Raw genomic sequence first — 18,015 nt, 5'->3', positions numbered from 1 at the left:
TTGTATTTATTTCTGTGAAGTACTATGCTAATCTATAGTGCCATATAAATAATTAATAGGAAGGTCTCTGATGGTGCTGAACACAGCCAGCTCTGTCTGCAGATCTATTTTTTATTATAGAGCTATTACTTGAGTCTGTTCAGCATTTCCCTTGAGTAGCTGTCTTAGTGTGAGGTCTGAGAGGATATGTGGGTTTATTTGAAGCAAGAAAAAAGTCATGTTTTGCACTCATATGTAATATGTTTATTGCAAACGGAAGAATTTATTTTTCCTTTATGAGTGGAATACCCAATTTATCAGATCTACTTCTTCTGCTATTTCATAACTCCATCCTAAAGTCAGAAAACTGTCAGGAGCCTAATTGCATTTAATTCAGCACAGAGGAATGCATCTGTTCTAGTAAGGGTTCAGCTAGTTTCAGCTGAGTGAGATGAATGGGGTGATATCACACCAAATTTACTAGCTACTCATGACTAACTGGCTAATAACATCACTTGAGAACTCAGAAGGTGGCTTTTGGTTGAGCATTATGGGAGAGATGATGCTACGACAGTGACACAGATACCCTGGCAGCAAGAGCACCTTGACCAACCACACACGTGCGGATGCATGTATATACATAGCTATGGCAATTATTCGGTCTCTCTTATTGGAGAAAGGAATTCATAGCCAACCGTCTTGTACTTGTTAGAAGATCTAGCAACAAAAAGCTCAAATGAAGAGCAAGGGGACAGTCTAACAGGGCAAAAACTATAAATTAAAAATAAGGAACATTAATAAAAAGCAGGGTTTATTTTAACCAGGACCACATAGATGAGTCAATGCAATTGCTTCCAATTCTCCAGCAGTATCTGGCTGGGGAAGATCAAAGGCATTAGGCATGGCGGTGAGCAGCCACGGGACCTGCTGCCGGTACTGTCGGAGCAGGGTATGGCTGCAGTGGTTACCTGCTAGCAGTGGTTGCTGTTCTGTGTCGGTGTTACCTGCTGAAAAGATTTACAGCCTATTTGGGAAATCACTGAGGGTCTTTAATATAAATCACTACTGATTCTGAAGGATTTTTTAGGAATACTAACCAAATCTGCTGACAAATCGTGGAAGGGGAAAAACCAGCACATGCCCAAGCTGAGAACAGGCAGTGATTCCCCGTGGCTGGGGGGCAGGAGAGCCTGCTGGCACTAGCCCCGCTGCTGACCAAGGTCCCTCCCTGCAGGCTGCATGCAGCAGGGACAGGAGCCGGTGGCAGTTTCAGCAGGGCAGTGAAGGGGCTTAGAGCTTATTTTTTATCAGTTCTGATTTTTCAAAAGCTTAAGCATTTTCAGCAAAAGAAATCTCTTGAAGAAAGGCTATTCAGGCTTGGGAATCAGGAGAAGGTAATCTGCCAGCTGTAGATGAAGGATCTTTGGTCCAGTTTTTAAAACAAACAACGTGATCATGAATGCTTACTCTAATTTAAATAGCTCTCCCATCTTCTCCCAGGCTACCTGCCCACTCAATGGAAAACTGTGGCAAATATTTTGCTCTCTGAATAAGACTACAAACCAGCTACAGTGTCCTTGCAAGGGCATGGCCCCTTCTTCCTTGTTTGTAATGTGACAGTAATATCAACATTAGCAACTTCACAACTACCTGCTTATCATTTGAGCCAGAATTTAACAGCTGTAGTAACAGCTCAGCTTTCTGGGAAGGAACTGAAGAATCTACATGATGTCCATCAACCTTTCCTCCTCCTGGTGTTGCAGAACATGCTGGAAAAGATGCTGAAATGTGAGATTTCACCACTCTCTCTCTCTCTTTTAATCTGTTCAGCTGCAATGGTTTGGTTGCCTCCAAGCAGAGTTAGTAAAGGCAGCCTTTCATTACGAGATGCTCGTCTGAAAAACAGGTCAAGTCTGCAACTTTCTCTGCTGGTTCCTTCTCCCCTTGGACATAAGGGCCTATTTGTCTTGTGCCTGGATCTACCTCTGAACTGGGGTCCCATACTCTCGACCTCGTACTTTGAGTTCATGGCAGATCTCAGCGGCAGGGTGCTGACTCATTGCTAAGATGGTTTCTCCTGCCCGTAGCCTGCACCCAACGTGGGCTTGGAATGATAGTTTGGAGAAGGAGCTGGTCCATGCTTCCCCCAACGTGGAGGGAGAAAAGACAGATGTCCCAACCCTTCATGGAGATGAAGGCTGTTTCTCTTTACAGTCTGGTAATTTTGCTGGCTGCTGCCTGGAGAGCAGCGAGTACAGCCTTACCCTGTTTTGTGCTGATTTCTACTCCTTTCAGAGGCTGTGTAGTGTCTAAAGAGCAAAAAGCCCCAGCTCCCATTCTCCCTACGGCTGTAGTTCTGCTTGGCCAGTACAACAGCCGCACAGAGGAAAGAAGAGATGCTTCTTGCATCTTGCCCCGTATCCACGTCTGCAAGAGGCAGGTGGGGTTTGTCCGTCTGTAATTCTCTTGGAGCGCTAGCATGAGAGAGTCCAGAAAAGGCAGAGGCAGAACCATCATTTCACTCTGATCTATCACAAAAAAGCCCCTAAAATAAATACTGAACGGGAAAACCCTCTCGAGGCTTTAAAGGGACAATGTCAAGATTTAAAATAGTACATTAACAAAAAATTCAAGTTCGGCAATCATGATCCTGTTGCAGCAAACTGTATTGGTGTCAGTCATGCTGCCTGTCACTAATAGTAAAACACAGAGACTGGTATTTACAATTCCTCTCAAGTAATGTTTAGGCCGTGCCAAAAAAAGATCGAAGTCTCCCCTTCTTTGGCACAATACAAATACAGAGTAAAGGACAACATCAACAACTGCATTTTCTTTTAGTTGTATATGCTATCTTTCTTTCTCTTGTGTCTTGGTTGTTTAGAATTGCTTCTTTAAGCAAAAAAACCCTCGACAACAAACCCCCCCCAACCTGTTATAGGTGGGCACTCAGTTATAAATTATTTAAGGGCTGGACTAATGGAGGCTACCTTATTTATCTTCTCTAATTTATGGATTTGGATGTACTAAGGTTTAATCAGAGTTGTTTTCTGCTCCTTTACTGCCCTTGGAATTCATTTACTCGGGTAACTTGTCATAAAAATAAAAATTCCTTAAAATTCTCATCGTGGACATTTATCTCAAAATTCTGAACTCCTATCAGCAATCTCAAATTCCTACTTTAAATTTACTGCTTAAAAACTAACTGATATATATGCTTTGTGGTGGAATTAAGCTTTTTTTTCAACAGACATTCAATCATAAAGGAGAGATTGGAACAGAGGTGATATATTCAATATTCAGGTCTGTCCTTCAGTTTTCAGAATGGGCATGTTTGCACGATGATGGATATAACTAGTGGCTTTAAAAGGGTACCTCCATATGTTTAAATGAAGAGCTTCTAAAGCTTTTGGACTGGGAGGGAGAACAAGGAAACCACAGCAGTTACTAATTTCTCTATTCCTGTTCCTGCTGTCAGTGGTAAAAAAATTGGGAATGTCCAAAATATCCAAATGCAGAAGGACAGAGCAGAAACATGTCTCTCCTTGGCATTGTTTTGTCTGTGAACAGATATTTTTAAACTCACATGCTCAGTGTGCAGACTTTTCCAGTTTTGTCTGTCTTATCATTAATTGCTATTTTTCCTTATAACCCCTTCTAAAGTATGTAATGGGAATCTCAAATTATTCACTCAGATCTTTTATATATACCTTTCACATAACTTCTAGCATGTATACACCAGCTGTGTCTGTGATCTGTTGATTTTTTCCCCTTTGCAAGTCTGTCTATTGCCTGCCCTCTCTGTAAAAATCAGAAATCAGGGGGTCTAAGTTAATGGGTACTGAGGAGCACCATAGAATCACAGAATTATTTAGGTTGGAAAAGACCCTTGATATCATTAAGTCCAACCATTAACCCAACACTGCCAAGCCCACCACTAAACCATGTCCCTAAGCGCCATGTCTATGTGTCTTTTAAATACCTCCAGGGATGGTGACTCAAGCACTTCCCTGGGCAGCGCAGAGCGGCTGCTGGGCAGGCGCAGCCCTCTGCCTTCTGCCAGCAGCTACAAAAACCCAAGTCCCAGTAGACTCCATAAACACTGATGGTTGTGCTGAGGTGCTCTCAGAAGCTTTGGAAATAGGTAGGAGCAAGAAACAGACAGCAGTTGTCCTTTCCCAGTCTAGCCTTGCCCATCTGTTTCACTGTGCTGTACGTGGGGGAGAGGAAGGTAAATCCTGAACAGGTAGAAAAAGTCACACTTAGTTGCTCTGTAAGTGAGAGCATACCTTGGAGCAAAGTGATAAAACCATTTTCTGCTACTCTTTTTGGGCAAAGTAAAAAAATGCCTTAAGATTGGGAAAGGGCTGTCTTTTAAATTATTGTGGAATATTTCTTGACCAAGTTACAAGTAACATACCCGTATCACAGAGTCTCCTTTGCATTTACTTCCAATGATCTAGGAATGCTTCTGTTTTACAGAAAGCCCAGATTGTATTTAATCAATCTGTTAGTTTTATAGGTTCCCTTTTATCCTCAATGGATTGCAATTAGACATCTGGCTGCAGTCTGTAAAAAGTGTAACTGTGCTAGAACTGGAGTCCCTAAAATTGAGTAGGCTCACAGAAATCTGTGCCAGCGCAACATTTTTCTTTGTTCTTGAACGAAAGGATGGCTTGCTAGGAAACTTCGATCACCCATCTTTCCCTGGTGATGCTGTGGAGACTTCCATGTTTTTGTCAGTTATTCTAAAAACTGGAGTTTGCAAAATCTTGATAGGTAAGGATGTGCTTTAAAAAAATCACTAGGATTAAGTGTTGCTTTTTAATATTTTTTAGATGTTTGATACTTGGCCAGCAGAGCTTAACTTTTTTGACCCTTCTTCATGACGCTGTCTTGCATTATCTAAGGAGCTTGCTTCAGAGTTTTGATTGTGTTTGTTAACTGGAATTGGAAGTTTCTGTAAAATGAAAAGGGAATTGCAAGGCAAATGTTCTTGCTTTACACCACGCTCATCTCTTTTACCAGAGGTCAGACTCTGCTTCTGCTACCCCCACGTCCTTCAAGGTTAGAGTAGAGGGAGATAAAGCCTGTTTTGTCCTCAAGGATGGGTTCAAAATCCCTCCATCCTACAAAATCCTCCTACTTACCACTACTTTATTATCCTTTCCAGCTTGAAGACAGCATAGTAAGGTGTCCAGAGAAGGAAGCTGGAAGATCCAAAGCAAAATGGCAATGCCCATGGTAGTTTTCTACTCAATTCTCTTGAATAGAAACATCAAAGGTGAGCATGTTCTCTAATAAAATCAAGCCAGATCACCAAATGAGGCTGACAAATTTGAAATCAACCATTTCAGAGGCTCCAGTAGGTTACTTTTTCATAAAACTAAGTACTTTTAGGTAAAATTAAGAACAAATCTGTCTAAGAGCCAGAGGAAATGCTTCAGGTCATAGATGTGTGGTTAAAAAGTATCAACACACCTTTCCAAAAAGTGGGAAAATTACACTTGGAGCAAAACCGAAGTACTGCCCTTCTTCAGATCACTCTGGATTAGAGACTTGAAAAAACCTCAAACCTGCACCCTTGAGAAATTCAAGTGGTACAATGTAATTGTCGAAAAGTATGAAGAAGTCTTTCAGCCCTTCCAGTGACTTCCTAGGAAGGAAACTTCTGAGAAGAGGGAGCCCTTCTACCTGGCCCCACAACCGAAGGCAGATCCAGGGGCAGCAGATAAGTCCAGGCTTCTGCTGGTTGTGACAGATGAAGCTGGATGCCCAGATCGCTGGATGAGTTTCTATGCCCTGTGCTATTTAGGATGTCACACCAAATTATCCCAATGGTCCCCTCTGGCCTTCCCAGCTTAACCTTGTGTAGGTGCTTGCGGCAAGCCAGCCCATCCCAAGCCCCCTGAGTGGGGAAGAGGACTGGCTGGCTCGCTGGGCTCTGGAGAAGCCCCTGAGCAAGGGCAGTAGCTGCTGCCTTGCCCCGTCAGTGGGAGGTCTGGCAGGGAATTTCAGACACCAGAGAGAAAAAGAGGTTTTGGGTGAATTTCCTACTGTCTGATGGAGCTCATCCCTTTCTAGATACTGCTAAATCATTCTTGACAGGGATGACTTATCCCCAGGCCTTCTAAGACTGCTTCTGACAAACAGCCTTTTATGGTATTGGAATGCATTGAATTTCCCCAAGCATCATGCATCTGCAAAGTATTTCCTGTTAGAAAGGTATGCTTGCGCTCTCTTCAAGCTCCTCATCCCTGATTTTCTAAATTATACAGGACGAATGCTATGCTATACTGTAAGTACACAAAGTGAATTATTTGGAAGGGTGAGTAAACATTTCTAGCAAGCATTTTTTTAACCAGAGAGTGTTTACTGATGTCTTTTACGACATGTTTTCTTGGCTGCTCACCAGAACATTAAATGCTTGCATAGTATTATCTCAGAAAACAAAAGATGCACAGAAAGGTCGGGGGGGGGGGGGGGGGGAAGTTTGTTTTGGTTTTTTGTTTAAAAAATATTCCTATTTCAAAGCCATTCACATGCATTTTGGTGGCAGGCAGAAAGTGGCATTACTGAGCCAGTTAACTTTTAAATCTAGTTGCTTTTGATCTTAGTCATTATAGGTAGTACTTTTCTCTCTAAATATTCCCATTGAAAACTGTGTAGCTACTTGCAGTGTAAAGTATGAATCCATGTAACTTAGGATCATTAAACTGAGAAAAATATGTTCAGCAAAGTATCAACCTTTTAATTATAGGTGTTACACTAAATTTCCACTCATTTTTGAAGTGAGAGGTTCTATTACTCTCCTAGCTGTGGGGGAGTGCCATAATTTTATTTTATATGGGAATAGCTGTTTAAAAATCATAAATACTGGATTATTCTGATAGGTTTTACTTGGCTAATGTTCTGCTACCAAAATGGGATTGTTTGACAAGGTGTACATTCAAATCCTGAAAGGAATTTCAAACTGTAAGATGAGAAATAGCTAAAAGATAGGTGGTATTTTTCCATTGTGGAAAATCTTCCTTATTCCTCAAGCTCTTCTATGGGCTCTGCATTCCCCCTTCTTTGCCCCCTCTCTCCTCTGCTGGGGTTTAGCACACCTCAAACCTTTGCCGTCTCAGTCTATAGCACCAGCACCCAGCCAGTGAAATTTCTAAACCCAGACTATTTCTATATGATGAATATCCGCTGGGTTTTATCAGTGTAATGGCAGAAGAATATTAGAAGACTGGTTTTAACTGTCCTACAGTGAGCTCTTTCCAGCCTTTTGTGTAGATCTACAGGCACGTACCTGTGCCTATATATTGCGATGAACTGTAGCTTTTCACATTTACAAGCATGTCCTTTTACACTGGCATAGCACAGAATATTGTCCAATATAGCAACAGAGGAAAGTGAGGACAAGTACTTATGAAAGTACGTGATTCAGCCAAAAATTTTCCTCCAACACATTTAGTCAGTTAAATGGTTTCAAGTGATTTTACTCTAGCCTGGCAAGTGCTCAACCAGCTGGTGTTCAACCAGCACTGTTCTGCCCTGTTGTAGCCTTATGTCAATAGACGGACTTTGTATTGCCTTCGGAGAATGGCCAGGGCAATATACAGGGGCTTGTTGGCTGTGCCCCCCAATGTAAACCACAACAATAACGGTAAAAGAGTAATAAAATCCCTTTTCTAAAGACAGTTTCTTTTCCCCTATGGCTTAGTCCACTGTGGCATCAGCTATCAACACATGAGGGAAGAGAGGGGAGTTTCCTCTTACCCTTCATGCAATCTTGGAAGGAGAGGCAAAGAGTAAGTTGAGTGTAGGTAATTTCACATCCAAGTCTCAGCTGAGATCCTGATCTTTGGAAATTTCTAAACCTCCCTTTGGCATCCTCCTAAACTCCTGAAATCAATGTGTGTATCATCAACTTAAAATGTTTCCTTATATTAAGCAAACAAATGACAAGGTGTCACTAGTCCGAGGCTTTGCCTCTTGCTGCTGAGCTTTGAAACGTACCTGCTGCCTGAAGGCTGAGAGTAAATCCCCTTTAGTCTTTAACACAGAGCTGCTCTGTAACACCCACCTTGCAATATTTACAACAGTGATGGGGAGCTTTTATTTCCTGGTAATGTACTGGCAACATGTTCCCAGTTACAAGAGAAATAATAGTGAAAGCATATGGGAAACCTTATTCCCTTTCCTAATAACAAATACAGTGGAATTACACTTCATAATACCACAGACATATTTGTTTATGATGCACATAAATCTTGGGATATGTTACTAGGAAGACACATGCAGAGCTTTTTTATTAAAGAATTCACATTCTGCAGCTGAACCTATTTTTTAAAAAAGAAATGCATTATTATTATTATTATTAACCATGCAGAGCATAGCCTCAGCAGTTCACACTTATGCCTGGAGCTCCATTAAAGATTTCCTAAATTAATAAGATTATAGAGTATTTAGTTTCTATTAATTATAGATACATATAGATTAATGCTTATTTATCCAGGTATATTAAATTAATTTCCAAACATTTGTGCTAATTTGTTGAAAAACCTACAGTAAATATTATTACAAAGGAGGTCTTCAGTCTTTATAGCCCTTAGGGATTAAATATTACTGGAAAATGGAGAGAGCATAGTCCTGATCCAGGGTCTGCTTTGACCCTCATGCCTTGAGCCTGTCTCCCATGTTCTTCTGCTCTTCACCACACTGCTTTTCTGCTGGTCCAACCTGCTGCCCGTGGCATCTTACAGCCCCTTTCCCATCTAGGATTCCTGCCTTTCTTTTCTCCTTGCACATTCACAACAATAAACCAGGCAGAGGTAGTGGGTCTGGCCTGTCGTCTTTGCTTATAGCTATTTTATCTGTGCCTATGGCTATAGGAGAGAGGGTGGGGGGAGCACCCAGGCACCCCAGAGATGGCCAGCTGTGGCCTCCCCCCTCTCCAAAGCCCTGAGATGGCAGTCAGAGTTGCTCTTGCAGAGAATATTTTTGAGGCCAAACCCCCGTGATACTGAAATCAATATCAAAACTTCTATTAACTAAAACGATCCTGATCTTGGCTTTGTATCTACACTGTTAATGAGCAGGCTAATGTACCGACCTACAGACTTTGGATGAGTTTAAAAACCCAGGGAATGGAAAATTATTCTGTGATTTACCCTGTTAAAACAATTGGAGCTCAACCAAAAAAGCACTTGTGTTTTCAAGACTCACTGACAGTTTTAAGAGCCAATATTTCATGAGTTTTGGGGAAGGCAAGCAAATATGGTATGCTGTCAAAAATGTGAATTCAAACATTCTTTATACAGCCTTTACTTGAAGGTCTGATGTTTTGGGGTAAAAAACATAGGTCCTTGAAGCCCAAGACTTTGATTCAATCTGCAGTTCAAGTATAATATTGAGACAACTTTTAGAAATGGCTTAAATGTTGATATTTTGGATTTAATATGTAATGTAAAAGTTACATCAATAATTCTGGCTTTTCCATAAAATGAAGAGGCAGTAAAAACCCAAAATATCAATTTCCTGGGATATTCTCATATTAAAGAAGTCTCTCAGCAGAATGTGAATTGTTTGCATTTTTTAATTTCTGGAAGATCAGCAATTCCAAAGCTACATTTAATTATGATCTTTTGGAATTTTTTTTTTAATATTCTTCAAACTGCCCACTTTTCCTTCAGCCTGCCAGAGCAGATGAGCTGGCAGCATATAATTTTGTTTAAATCACATTCCGGTGGAACATTCTGCATTTAATAAATCAACATTTTGCCACAGGAAACTCTTTGACTGGAGCAGTCCAAGTAGATTGAGTAACAAGAATATAAACTTCATTTTCCCTTGCCTTGCTACTTTGCCATTTTGGAAGGATTTTTCACCCATTTAGTCCAAGGGTAAATGGCTAAACAAGTTGGAAGGAAGGAAAACTAAAATCTTAATCTCTAGTTCTTTGAATTTCACCATACCTTGGTCAGAAAGTAGGTACTAGTTTTAATATATTTCATTTGTGATTTTTTTAAAAAATAATGCAAAAATGCCAATTAAATGACTACATCAATTAAAAAAATTAAACTCTCTCAGATAACTAATTCAGCCCTCTCCAATCAGAAGTGTTAAAAATAGAGTGGATGTCGTGCTAGAGAAGCTGAGTGTATATCACACCATAGATCCCACTTCTGTTTGGGTGCTGTCTGGATGAAAACGTGAACAGCAGATTAAAAGAGCACTGGTAATAAGAAAAATGAACAAAAACGTAGAAAAGAGTAAGGTTTACAGATATTTAGAGAAACTGTTGTGGCTTGGTAAATGGTATTTATAACTTGTGCTCCTGAAGGGAGGAAAAAAAATAATCTGTGGCTTTATTTCCTCAAGAAAACATCTTATGAGAGATAAACATTGAGGTGATGTTTTGCTGATAGAGTATGTTTGGGGATGGGGAGGCATTAGTTTCTTTCAGGTGAAAGTTAAAACAGCCGGTCACTGGTTCTGCTTTTCTAAAACGAGCCAGAGGTGGGATAATGGCTTTACCACTCAAATTTAATGGCCTCAGAGAGGAACAGGCTATTCTGACCTTCGCTAGCTTGTTGAAAATCTTGCTGCTAATTAAACAAAAAAGGAGATTATTTTTTTTTAAGGAATCCAGGATTTAGGAGACCCTGTCTCACAAAAACCAAATTAAGAAAAAAATAAGAGTTTCGCTTAACTTCAAGAATTTCACCTTGTTGAAACTACTTTTCTTCCCAAGCTGTACCACGTATACTTTGACCTATCTGCAGAACAACGCTTGTGAGCTCGATGGACTTGGACGACAGACCTGGGTAAGAAAAATTCTGGACTCTAAACAGGCAAAGTAGCTCTTAAAGAAACTCTCGGATTTGAAGGACACTATGTTGCCTTAGTAGTCTTTCTGTGCCAACCTTAACTGGAAATACGAGAGCTTTTTATCGTATGGTATACTAATCAATGATAAATGCTGGAGTTTTAAATCAGGAAACTTTAATACATGCCATGTGTTGCAATAAATCTAATCCTAATGAACAAAACCACTGTTCAGAAAGTTCCACAGTGTTTTTACTAATACACTGGTTTGCAGGAAATTATGAATAACATACCCTTTCATTTTCTTGTTAATTTTGAAAATGAAATTCTATTCAGGTTAAAAAAAAAAAAGGTTTTGTTTGTTTTCATCCTGGCATTTCCTGAGAGAAATTCTTAACTTTTATAAAATAGTCTGTATTGTAACCATTGAAATTATAATTTATCATATTTAATATTTCCATTACAAATTTAGAAATTTTGTCCACATGAAATGACATATTTAAATCCCTAAATAGTCTTATATTACATTATTATAACTGCCCATGAGACCAAAACACTCTTTTGTACTTTTTTTTGAGAAATTAATTAGTAGCAATCAAAAATCATTTTTATGTATGTATTGTAGAACTAGTGAGGTTTTTTTACAGTGTCATATTCAATAGTAAAAACAAGAATGTGAAAGAAATATGATTTTAATAAATGAAAAGACACTTATACTGTAAGGTCCTATGCAGATTAATCTCATAAACAGTTAGAAACCTTGATTTTAGGACCATTGCATATTCTGGCACAGACAGAGTACTAAGTGTAAGGAGAAGTATTACTTTATTAGGACAATGTTTCCAGAATAAAAGGTTGCCATCAAAAAAAAAAAAAAGTAATGTGTGGCTTCCTGTCTGTGGGTGATGATGCTCTATGGGCAGTAGTCCTCAAATTACTTTTGCTTCTTATCTCTAAGAAAATCTCTGTAGAAACATTGCCTTGTGCATTTGGCCCATAAGGAACAAAGTTTTATTCCTCTCATCTCCTCTATTTATGTAGTAATTGTGTTTGCTGCCTGCAGAAAATGATTACAGTTGGATACAAAGCTATGCTACATCCATGTACATCACTTGGAAAGGGTACCACTGTGCATGCAGAACAGGCGCCGTAAAAGGGACGTGTAGATAGCAGTGCTAATAAATGTACGGATCAGACATTAAAGGCCACGAAATGAAAATGAAGGGTAAGCTAAAACTGATGTTGGCATCCCGGTACTGAACTGAGAATAGGCTGGCAATGAAGAAGCAGGGGGATTTACTGGAGAACCTTGTTGCTGCTAGTATGTGTGCAGCAGTAAATAAATGGAAGCTCTCCCGACCTGGTGAATGAATAATCTGTACTGGCAGCAAAAACGCTGCCAAAAAAAAGGAGCGGGGCAGCAAACTGTGATCTCTGCAAAGGGAGTCGGGGTGCCAGGTACAGCAAAGTAGGGGGTTGCATTTGAGGCGTGTTAATGTCTAACCCCCAGCAGGTGCTTCCAGGCATGCATGTAGCACACAGCAAAAAAATAAAGTGATCTCATAAAATTCCTAAGCAAGGGGGCTCTGGGTGTCTATGGAAGGGGAAGATTTTTCAGGAACTTCCCAGCCCTATGGTGTCCACATTTTCACCGTTTTGTAAGTTCATGTAAGCATGGGTGAAGTTTCATGGGTGCTGCAAATTGCTAGCCCCAAATAACATCAGCATTGTAGTGTGTCTTGGTACAAATATTCCCAATCAACCCTAGTATGGAAACAACTGAGGCAATTGAAAAAGAGCTTTATACTTATGGCTGCAAGCAGTGCCCTGCTCTCTGAGCACAGAGAACAGGCTGCCTCTCCCCCTGAGACACTGGCAGTGGCCTGCACCTGTAGCATGCGCCATGGTAATGGAGAGCAAGGCAATCTCCCACATACTACTGGTTCAGCCTGCTATATATCTTGTCAATGACACCACCCCCCCCCCCCCCCGCCCCGAATCAGCTGAAACTGTAACGTGTACTGCAACCTGACAATACAGATGGATGGGTCAGCATTCAGTACTGCTGGTGCTGTGCTAACCTGGTGTGCACAGATCTTAGCCTTATTCAGGAGATTGGCATCTGGAGAGTCAACCATCTGCAGTTTCTTACCATCATCCTTTGAAAGACCGAGCGATACTGCATTGTCACAGGGTCTGGTATAAAGCGAGAGACTGATAGACACCATTGGGTGCCCAAGACTCCCAAATGTGTGTCCATTCACAGGAGCTGGCATTATGGCTACGATGTGTACCTACCAGACCTTCCCGAGAGATCCATTAAACGCTAGCAAATAATGGTTTACCCATCACTTGCCATTGGTGCTCTTGGTTGTAAGATGGAGAGCCTTGATTTGTGCCTCCACAAAGGGTTGGAGAGTTGCCATGCCAATGGTCATAGGTCAAAAACTGACCATCAGGTCTAACTAGTTGGCATCTGATGGAAAACCACAATGCATCACATAGTGTTTTATTACAGCTCGCGCTTTCACAGCAAACGCTGAATGCTTTGCATGACTTTATCTTCTTTTGCTTGGCCGGTCACCAGAATATTATCTGGTGACATAAATATAAAAGGCAGGATGATTTTCTCATCAAATTTGATTCTTTGTATGTGTGCTTATGATCATTGCAAAAAAAACCCCAAGAAACTCTCTGATGCACAGACATCCCCTTCAGTGGTGAAATAAATATATCATTCTTTTTTTTGTTTGTTTATTTATTAAAGTAGCTACACACAGACCATATGAAATTTCCTAAATAAAATAGTTTCTTGCGAAGTTAATTTCTGCAGATGAATCAATGTGTTTGTATGCAAAGCACTGTTCTCTGACAAACTGCTGAAAGCAATACATGACTCATTCTAACTATTCCAAGCTATGCATGACTCATGTTGAACGATGGAGTCAGAAGGTCATTTGTTCTTATGTCTCTGTAAAAGTATTTGCACTCTGTATATGTCCAGAGGAAAAGGAAACCCTTATGAAAGTTGTCCAGCACTTTGGGGAAAGCCTAAATCTTCCCACAGATGAATGCACAGCTCACTAGAAGCAATGGTCACATCCCAGATTTTGACCAAAGGCATTTTTTTCTGAAATGAAGCAGGAGGTTTAGCTTGAAGGTTATCCTATTATCTGGTATCGTAATCTGCTTACGATTTACCAGTTTTGAAGTTTCACATGCTGGCATGTGATGTTTACCTTCAGGAATAATAATAGACAGTGTCCATCTACTGGAAAGTGATGTTGCGCTTTAGAGGGACACCAAGCCCAGTGTTTGAGGTGCAGCTCTTGCTAGACTCTTATTCTGCCCTCTGCATAAGTTGGAATTTGGTAACTTTGACCTAAAAGCCCTTAAATTATTCTGCCTGTATGGAAAGAAGACAGGTAGAGACAGAGAACAATAGAAGTTAAAGTATTAATTGAAGGGGTCTATGCCCATATTCACAGAAGAGGCAAAGAAGATCAAAAGATTTAATTTGTGTGAGCGTATGCATATATAGGTATATGTGTATATAGCTAGATAGATATATCTATCTAAGAACTTGAAACCAGGCATAAATATAGATTTGTTTTCATACTACATTACAGAATCATAGAATCTTTTAGGTTGGAAAAGACCTTTCAGATCATCAAGTCCAACCGTTAACCTAGCACTGCCAAGTCCACCACTAAACCATGTCCCTAAGCACCACATCTACATTATGATACAGAGGTGGGCAGAAAATGCCTAGTTAATTATTGCTAAATATCTTAAGTTTCAAAGTTCTCCTTTTCTCTTTGAGATTGTCTCTATTATCTCATCTGTTTGTCCATCCTTCCATCTATTCACCCTTTTCCTGAGCATTGCCATTTTCAAATAATTTGAATAATGCTAATGATACTAAATTGAGCTTTTGCTCTAAGTGTTGTTCCTTCTGCTCACATTTGGATGACAAAGGCATATTTAAAGTTACTTAAGTAACACTGCTACTACAGTAACTGCATTATATATGGCATTCATGGTAATGTGTTTATTGCTGCATCAAGTGCTTTTAAGGCAATAATTATGACTGCTCTTTAAGTCTGCGTTGGCTAGCCTTTCTAGAAAGGTATTTGATCATTTCATAGAGTGTTATTTTGCTGCACAGGAAGCAATTGTTATGGCTCCTTTTTAACTAACATGCATTGTTTTAAAACTCAGGTTAATGTAGGCCTCTTGAGCGGTTGATATAAAGCAGCCACTTTTTTTGGCTCCTACGGATTCCCTAAATATTATGAAAATGATTTAAATTAAATTAAATGAAGCTAAATTAAATAGAGTACCACCAATATCCTGGAAAGATACTCCAGTATGATACAACCTATGACTTCAGAATTATTTTGGAGAAGGGATTTGAGAAACCAGTACAAATCCAGGAAATCAGCGGAAGTGTAGACAAAGGAATGTGTCACAAGACAGAGGCTGTGAGCACTAGATATTTCTGAATTAGACCAATAACTAAAAACCCCTGCCCTTCTATATTTTAAAAGGTATTGTGCTGTTTTTTAAAATTTCAGAATTGTTTATCTTTTTCAAAGTTAAGCTCTACTGAGTTCTTATAGCTAGTTAAAAAGCTGGAAGAATGGAGGATGATTTTTCTCTGTTTTTTTAATTCATTTGCTTGCTTTGTGAAAGATTAAACTTTTTTCTTGGGAAAAAAACATTCAGATTTGTGATAATTCTGTGGTGCTTGTACAAACAATATCAAATTGCACTGCTTGGAGTCTTGTAACCCTGCAGACAAAAAACTAGTGTGCCCTCTGGGACAGAACACCGTGTGAGTTTTCAAACATTCAGGAAAATCTTGCTTAGACCATGTGATAGAGGTACACTTTTAATGTGTGGGACACATGGAAGGAACATAATTGTCTAAACTAATGAAATGAAAGAGCTAGAAAATTAGAGCCACCAGAATTTGTTTTCTGGCAAGACTGTATAAAACACTGTCAAGACCTACCATATCTTCAGTGGGAAACCTGGCAGATAAGACAACCCCAAATCTATTATAATTCAGACAGGGTACTCGGATAGACGGTCAGTCCACCAGGCCGCAAGGAGAAAAATAAATGTTTTGCTGATGGCAAAGGAATTGTGTTTTTTAACTACATTGGTACTGAAATTCTGAATGAAAGAACAGGCTTTATTGAAACAAAAAAAGTATGAAACGTTTTGTGTGATGTGTCTTGACAAGGCACTTGAGCAGTATTCAACACTCAAATTATTGCAGAAAGAGTTGGGTGATTCAAGAGACCTGAACAAGGAAAATATTGAATGAACTGTCATCTCTGCTGAAGCAGAATGGAGTAGACACTCCCATTTTTAAAAAGATTGTCTGATTATTAAATTTTTCTTATAATGCCTTCTCAGCTGCTTTGTAAATTCATTTTTAAAGTCTTTAAGACCATCCGAAAGTGGGAACTCCAGAATTTCACTTCATTGTGTTCTTCATTGCCACTCTCAAGCACTTTAAAAGGTGACATAAGGGCAACACAGCCTATAATGACTAATGCTTGGCTGTCTCCTCTAGCTTCCTATGCTCATACATCTTCTGTTTTTAGTTTCTCCCTGTATTGTCCATTGGTGTGGTTACTTTCCTGGCAGGAGTTTATTATTATAATCCGGCTATAGGGATGACTATTGTATCTCACATTGTCGGCAAGGAAGCGATTGCTGTTTGCAGCTTCTGCTGAAGGAAAAAGCCACAGATGAGAGAACAATAAAAAAAAAGATTTGGTTCTAGTTCCGATTCGTAGCATTAGGAGTCTCAAATTTTGCTCAAGCAGTGGGGATTTTGGGGATTGATATTGAGTAGATTTGGAACTAACTGGATGCAAATTGAGGTATTGGGCTGCTGTAACTTCCATCATAATCTTCCCTACGGTTGTGTGTGAGTTACAGGAAGGGTACAAGAGAGTAGAGTATCCAGAGAACCTCTTCAGAAACCTGAGTTAGAAATCCAGGTATCCTTTATAATCCTCCCTGACTCTTAATTCTGGTGCCGACCACTGCTGGCAAATTTCTACAGAAAGCTGGGCATGACTAGATGCCAAATTCTGCGAAGGATGCAGAAATGTGTTATTGTCCATTGTTAAATAGAGTTTCCTCATCCGCATGCCTGGCTTGGGTCTGCACCACCAACTCTAAACTGCACGAGAGGTAAGGCATCCCACCAGAACTGAAGTAGGAACAAGCATTGGTCTACAACAGTTTATTAAATTCCTTCTTTCAAAGGGCATTTATACTTTGCATGGACAGGGAGGAGGGTTTGCACACAGCAGCACAGAGAGCTTTACCCGCTCTGTGCCCCCCCGCAGCTTTGTACTGAGTATCATTCTGCTATGCCTGGTGATGTGGCCCAGATATTTCTAATTATTCCACCTGAAAGCAATTGTCCTTGCAGAAAGATCAGAAAAAGAATATGCTGGAGAGATTCAGTTATCAAGCTCAGCCTCCTGCTGAGCCAGTACTCTTTAATTTGGAATTATCAGAACAGATGCAACTCCAACATGAATTCTTGTCTTTAAAATACTAAAATGAGCAAGAAACTACAGCCTTTAAGTGTTCAAGGCATTTTAATGATGGTGAAGGTCAAAGATAAAGTGCAGCTTATGGAAGTGAGGAGGTGTCAGAGACTAATGTGATTCTTATTTCCACTGAAGTAAGTAAGTGGACTGGAGCTTAGAGTGGAAGAAGAGGGGAGAATGCAGATGGGCTATTTGGTGCTGCAAGAAGGAGGGTCTGCAGTCAACAGTAACACAAAGGACGTTCTCAAGCATTGCTCCATCATTTCATAGTATCTCAGAAAGCACAAGGATGCTCCTGCCCTTATGGCAGCAATTAGAGGGAATACAGAAAAGGGAAGTGTAGCTTTTAGAGAAAGGGGCTTTGTGACATGATGGTGCTAGGACGAGCAATTTCTCTTTGATTATCAGCTCCAGCTGGGAGAGTGGGGGAAGAGAGGGAAGCAGGTGGCTCCTGAGAGAGTCCACCTGGAAGAAGGCTATAGAAGGGAAGCTGTGCTGCAGTGCAAGTCCTAGAGTTAAGAGGAGGGTAGAAAGTGAAAGGCTAATGCTTTTTTTTTTTTTTTTTTTAATTTTTTTATTTATTGAAGTGTAAGAGCCTTAGTTTGTATTGTGATCTTGCAGGGTTTTTTGCATT

At 40.0% G+C, this 18,015-nt stretch overlaps 2 protein-coding genes across 3 annotated transcripts in view; one reads left to right on the top strand and one right to left on the bottom strand.

The window, feature by feature from the left end:
* Positions 1-18,015, bottom strand: part of LOC140651598 (bifunctional heparan sulfate N-deacetylase/N-sulfotransferase 4-like) — a 104,347-nt gene that overhangs the window by 65,040 nt on the left and 21,292 nt on the right. The window lies entirely within an intron of this gene.
* The window catches only part of LOC140651599 (uncharacterized), a 268,878-nt gene continuing 257,052 nt past the window's right edge, over positions 6,190-18,015 (top strand). Inside the window, exons 1-2 of the mRNA XM_072861238.1 lie at positions 6,190-6,274; positions 10,724-10,796. Coding sequence (XP_072717339.1) covers positions 10,774-10,796 — 23 coding nt within the window. The 5' untranslated portion in view covers positions 6,190-6,274; positions 10,724-10,773. The remainder of the gene's footprint in view (positions 6,275-10,723; positions 10,797-18,015) is intronic.

The sequence above is a fragment of the Ciconia boyciana genome, chromosome 5 (genome assembly GCF_034638445.1).
Source record: "Ciconia boyciana chromosome 5, ASM3463844v1, whole genome shotgun sequence".
NCBI classification, from domain to species: domain Eukaryota; kingdom Metazoa; phylum Chordata; class Aves; order Ciconiiformes; family Ciconiidae; genus Ciconia; species Ciconia boyciana.
The sequence above is the reverse complement of the archived record's forward strand: the minus strand, read 5'-3'. Positions and strand labels throughout refer to the sequence as shown.